Source organism: Primulina eburnea, chromosome 6 (assembly GCF_022965805.1).
Source record: "Primulina eburnea isolate SZY01 chromosome 6, ASM2296580v1, whole genome shotgun sequence".
In the NCBI taxonomy this organism is placed as follows: Eukaryota; Viridiplantae; Streptophyta; class Magnoliopsida; order Lamiales; family Gesneriaceae; genus Primulina; species Primulina eburnea.
Genome location: NC_133106.1, coordinates 10,543,716 through 10,550,080, shown reverse-complemented (window position 1 = coordinate 10,550,080; position 6,365 = coordinate 10,543,716). Strand labels below are relative to the sequence as shown.

General features: G+C 38.7%; 1 protein-coding gene across 1 annotated transcript; it reads left to right on the top strand.

Moving 5' to 3' along the window:
• Window positions 1–3,525: 3,525 nt before the first annotated feature.
• On the top strand, window positions 3,526–5,106 carry LOC140835312 (uncharacterized). Its single transcript, XM_073200803.1, has 2 exons — window positions 3,526–4,346; window positions 4,458–5,106. Exons 1-2 carry the CDS (start codon window positions 3,526–3,528, stop codon window positions 5,104–5,106), a joined length of 1,470 nt encoding a protein of 489 aa, XP_073056904.1.
• Window positions 5,107–6,365: the final 1,259 nt, after the last annotated feature.

Here is a 6,365-nt window from a genome sequence, read left to right as displayed (position 1 = left end):
CATAACAACAGCCGGGAAACCGGTGAGAACAAATCCCAGTATAAACATGTAACATGCATATAAACAATCTAACCATGAAACATACTAATATGAATGTCATTCATATAAAATCATGCAATGTGAATCTAATCATGTCTAGACTCGACTCGACTAGAACTCTAGGGATCCCGTTGTGAATAAGACGTCACTGGCTGTCACCTACCCTACCAATCGAGGTGCTGTACGTCTTATTCCTAGACTTCGGCCTGATCTGTATCCACATCTACAATAGGGGCGGTGATCTTCCCCTAAGCTGAGATATCGCCGAACATCTAGTAGTCTGCCTGATCTCCAGACTGCCCTATCTTAATGCATGAGTACAAAATCTGTAAACAAGCATAATGCAATGCTACACGATCTGTAAACAAAGCATAGCAAGATCTGCATACAAATTCTATAAACAAATCTATAACAATCATAATCATATCAAGGTATGAACAATAAAACAAGTATGTGATTTTGGTTGGGAAACTCAAATGTGATCTCATTTGAGTCGTGATTCCCCAAACAAAACATGTACTATACCTTTCGTCGTAGAATCGCTGTCACAGTCGTCAAGACGAATCTGAAATGGAAATGTTGATATACAATCTATCAATCTTTAATCTAATCAACACCTATCCAAGTCAATACTTGATTTCGGTACAATTTGACGGCATAACGACGTAATTCTCGATACCGGTCAATCAAATTCTCAACACATATCAACACATTATCATTCTAAACTCATCAACTCATAATCATCATCCTAAACATGTCATAGTATTCAAAATCTGCATATTTAGCTCTAAACATGCTATAACAATCGTAACAATTGCATACAACATACGTTATTCGATCCGTTTACGGTTCTACAATATCTACCATCTCAAGAACATAATATAGAGTTCAATTCTTCATTTTCCAACACATAATTATCAAAACATGCTGGAATTGAATGAAACTTACATTACTTTGTAGCTAATACGGAGGGGAGTTCAAAACCGCAATCGGATTAAAGTTTGGATATGAAAATCTTGCACAAGCTAATCTCCAAGTGAAAGAATCTTCCCTCTCCTTTAATCCTCACTTCTCTCGGTCATCAGCTGAGTGAGGAGGGAAATCAAGACACATCTATATATATATTGCATGGTTTAGGACAAATGGCTTGTTCTTTGATGTACACGTCTCGCGCATATGCGCGGCATTACTCGCGCATATGCGCGAGACCTACTGTCTCGGCAGCTTGGCAAAAAGTAACACTCGCGCATATGCGCCACTCAACTCGCGCATATGCGCCAATGTTTCTGGACGCTCCGCGCATATGCGCCACTACTCTCGCGCATATGCGCCAATGCTACTGGCCTGCTCGCGCATGTGCGCGCATTTCTTCGCGCATGTGCGCCATAGCTTCGACCTTACACATTATTTTGATTATCTTTCACATCTTTATTGTACATTTTCCTTTCTTTTCTAGTCCAATAAAATACATCTACAATCATCTTAATTATCAACAAATCCATCTGATTATGATAACTAAATCTTCGAGCCTTACAGCATGTTCTTTTCGTTTCAAAATTATGTCGTCTTCGTTTCATGTTATATTCTAGTATATGTTCTTAAACACCAATTTGGTGTATTCTAAGAATTATGTTTAAAAGCACTGTTATGATTCAAGTTAGAAATGGTAAAAAGAAAAATTTTCCTAAAACATGATAAGATATGACAAGTTTATGGCCCTGATGCGGTGGGTAATAATAACCGATATATGGCCTCACCCCTTAGAGGAATTACATATAGGGGACTGATCAGTAACACCATGGATAATAAGATGAAATAACAGTGCAATACGAATAATATATGATATGTCTATATGCATATGCTAAGTTATGTTTGCTCATTGTTAATATCATGTCTTGATTTTGTTATGAATAATTATTGTGACATGAAATTCATTTAATATTTACATAAATATATATGAGTTATGTCGTATCTATCATTTTGTCTATTTATTGTTCCGACGTTTGTAGAGACACGGAAAATTTCGAATTGTTAAAGATCTATATATGTATATCCTTGTGTTATTGTGACCGATCGGCCCCCACTTGCTGAGTATTTCACAAAATACTCACACTTACACCTCTCACTCCCAGATAAGAATGAAAAACAAGTTGAAGAAGAAGAGCAAATGCATTTCTGGGGATGGTAACAAAGTTTCAGTTGATCAAGACATAATTTGGAATTTGGCTATCTTTTATTTTTACGTTGTCCGCTTCCGCACTTGTTTGTTAAGTTGATTATGTTGTAAAGACAATGTATGTTTTATGAAAAAGACTGGTTTGGTTGTACACTGTACTACGAGGCTTGTTGATTTACGATTGAATAATTGTAAAACAACGCCGGATGTCAACTCACCCTGGTATCGGGACGTGAAATTTAAGTGGTATCATAGCCATCCAGGTTCATAATCCGGCTGGGAAATTGCCATAGGAAATTTGACAAAGTCAGTTTTTGGCAAGACCCTAGCGACTTCCTACCAATGAACAATATTCACTATTCTTATCGTGACATCTGAAAATCACAAAATTCTATTGTCGAAGCATCCAAAAAAATCACGTTTTGCCCTTTTTGGTAATAATCGTGAATATCATAACTCCTTGTTCTAAGCCTTTCCATTTGTTTTATTTCAGGAAATGGCTCCCCGTACTCGCGCTGAAATACCCAAACGTATGCGTGAACTCGCCCTTAGCGACCACGAAATTGCAACGGCGCATCTTAGAGCGCAACTTTACGAGGAACAAAAAAAATATCATGATCAATTGTTAGCCAAAGATTTGGAATATGAAAACTTGAAGAAGGAAAAACAAGAACTAGAAGATACCAAAGATCATCTTCAGGCTGACGTGCAAAGGTTTGCTTATTATCTTAACTCAGAAGAAAAACAACACGAAATGACCAAGAACAAACTAGAGGCTTCCCAAACAATCGCCCTTGAAATGGATGGATTACGCCAACGAATGTTAGAGGAATCCCAAGCACTACGGTCTCAGATTCAACAAATGTTGATAATGGAAAAACAACGCCGTCAGCAAGATGAGGCAACCATTCAAGAACTGCAGAATTCGGTGCAGAATTTGACTATGCAAAATGAACAATTGCAGAATCATGTTCATCATCTTGAGGATGCCATCATTATGGCATTGGAGCCGGAAGTAGAACCGGTAGAAGAACAGATAGAAGATGAAGTACTAGGAGATGGCGAGATTTTAGATGATTGAGTATTTAGTGTCGTGACTATTTGTAATAAGGATTGATAATCCATTTCCTTTCTTTTACTTCTTATCATTGCACTTCTGAAAACTTTGATTTGTATTGCTTTTCCTTTTCATTGGAATCAATAAAAAGTTTATTTGATCTATTCCTTGATTGATTTCATATTTGAAATAATCTTCAATATTTTTGTACATAATTATTCAAACCTCTTAGAAATTCTCATGCGTGTAGGAAATGGCAGAGAGACCCCATCGTAGCAACCGCAACCCGCGATATGCCAATCGCAACAATGATTGCAACAACAATAACAGCGAAGATACACCACCAGCAGCAAGAGTTGGCCTTAGCAGAGAAGATTTAATGGCCATAGCAACCATTGTGGCAACAACCCTCCAAGGAATGAGCCATTTAAATACCAACACTAATCAGCCACCACCACCTCCACCACCGAATGGAATCAAACACCATTATGAATCTCTTCGAAGGAATCGAGTCCCAACTTTTGACGGCAACCCTGACCCAGAAGTTGGTCAAGGCTGGCTCAAGAATATTGAGACACAACTCCAATTGCTTGAAGTGCCAAATGAACTAAAAGTGACTGTGGTGACACCATTCCTAGAAGAAAAGGCGGCCAAATGGTGGGAGACAATCTCAGCAAATATGACAGAAGTCGGACCAATCACATGGCAAAGATTTCGAGAAGCATTCTTGAAACAATACTATCCACCAGAGTTGAGATTAAAATTGTTGAGTGAATTTGAGAATTTTACTCAAACCCCGGATATGTCTGTTGTGGAGTACACTTCTAAATTCAACTCCCTTGGAACCTATGCTCCTGCCATCATGGCAGATGATATCCTGAAGATGCATCGTTTCAAACGTGGTCTGAACAGCCGTATCCAATCAGCTCTGGCAGTTTACCAACCCACGGGTTTTGATGATTTAATGGGAGCAGCCATTAGAGCTGAGACTGATATCAAGCGCCGAGAAGATGAAAATAAAAATAAACGGCCTCTCACGGGACAATCTTTTCAAGGTAAACAACCAGTTAAAAGGTCAAACCAATCGAGTGGACCATTCAAGGGAACTCCTTCCAATTCAACCACGACATTCTCAAGCATAAAACCGTGTCCATTATGCAACTATCGACACATTTGAGAATGTAGAAGGAACACTGGTGCTTGTTTCAATTGTGAGAAGATGGGACACCGAATTGCTAATTGTCCTGAACCATTAAAGAAAATGACATGGTCAGACACTAATGCTACCCCCAACAAACCAAAAGAGAATAAAACCAATGCTCGTGTGTTTGCCATAACTCAAGAAGAGGCAGATGATGCAAACAATGACGTGGCAGGTACCATTATAATCAATAAAATTTCAGCTTATGTGTTGTTTGACTGTGGTGCCACTCATTCATTTATTTCTAAGAGATTCACTAAGAAGTTAGGGCTTATACCAGAGATACTTGTTGAACCTTTTAGAATTGCTACTCCCACCAGTAAAACAATTGAAACACATAAGATACATCGGAACTGCATAGTATATATCAATGAACACACATTCAACGCTGAATTGATTCAAGTCAACATGGTGGAGTTCGACGTTATTCTGGGAATGGATTGGTTATCCAAGAGTCATGCAATAGTAGATTGTCGGCGTAAGATTATCAAACTCCGAACTCCAAGCCAAAAAGAAATCACATACCATGGCAAGGCTAAGAAACGTAAATCCCTCCTTTCTGCATCTCAAACCTGGAAAGCCATGAAGTCTGGAGAAATAGTCTACCTAGCAATGGTAAATGAAGTAAAATAAGGAGTCAAGCTCAAGATAGAAGATATTCCAGTGGTACAAGAATGTTCGGATGTCTTTCCCGAAGAGTTACCTGGAATGGTTCCGGACCGTGAGATAGAATTCGAGATTAACTTGGTACCAGGTGCTACACCAATATCAAAGGCACCCTATCGAATGGCTCCAGCAGAACTCAATGAGCTAAAAGAACAACTCCAAGAGTTGTTAGACAAGAAACAAATCAGACCAAGTGTCTCTCCTTGGGGAGCTCAAGTCTTATTTGTAAAAAAAAAAAGATGGAAGTATGAGATTGTGTATCGATTATAGAGAACTCAACAATTCCAAGGATAGATGATCTTTTCGATCAACTCAAAGGAGCCACAGTATTTTCCAAGCTTGATTTGAGGACATGATAACATCAACTGAAGGTCAAACCAGAAGACGTTCCAAAGACAGCTTTCAGAACAAGATATGGTCATTATGAGTTTCCGGTAATGCCATTTGGATTGAAAAATGCTCCAGCATCTTTCATGGATCTCATGAACAGAGTATTCAAGCCATTTCTCGACAAATTTGTGGTGGTATTTATCGATGACATTCTCGTATATTCCCCAAGTGAAGAGGATCACAAAGAACATCTTCACCTGACTCTTCAGATGTTAAGAGAAAAAGAGTTATACGCAAAATTCAAGAAATGCGAATTCTGGCTAAAAAGTGTCACTTTCTTAGGCCATATCATTTCGAAAGAAAGAGTATCTGTGGACCCTAAAAAGGTGGAAGCAATCACTGGTTGGCCGAGACCTAAGACTGTAACTGAAATTCGAAGCTTTCTAGGATTGGCAGGTTACTATCGAAAATTTGTTGAAGGTTTCTCTTCAATAGCTACGCCTCTTACAAAACTCACACAAAAGAACTCAAAATTTAACTGGAGTGAGGAGTGTGAAAAGAGCTTCCAAACGCTCAAGGAAAAGCTTGCATCTACACCAGTACTGGTTCTACCCACAGAGGACAAAAGCTTTACCATTTACAGTGACGCATCAAAAGAGGGTTTAGTATGCGTACTCAGGCAAGAAGGAAGAGTAATCGCATATGCATCAAGACAATTGAAGCCGTACGAGAAAAATTATCCTACTCACGACCTCGAACTAGCTGCGGTAGTTTTTGCCTTAAAATTTTGGAGGCATTATCTTTATGGCGTCAAATGTGAGATCTTCACAGATCATCAAAGTCTCAAGTATTTGTTCACACAGAAAGAATTGAACATGAGGCAGAGAAGATGGATT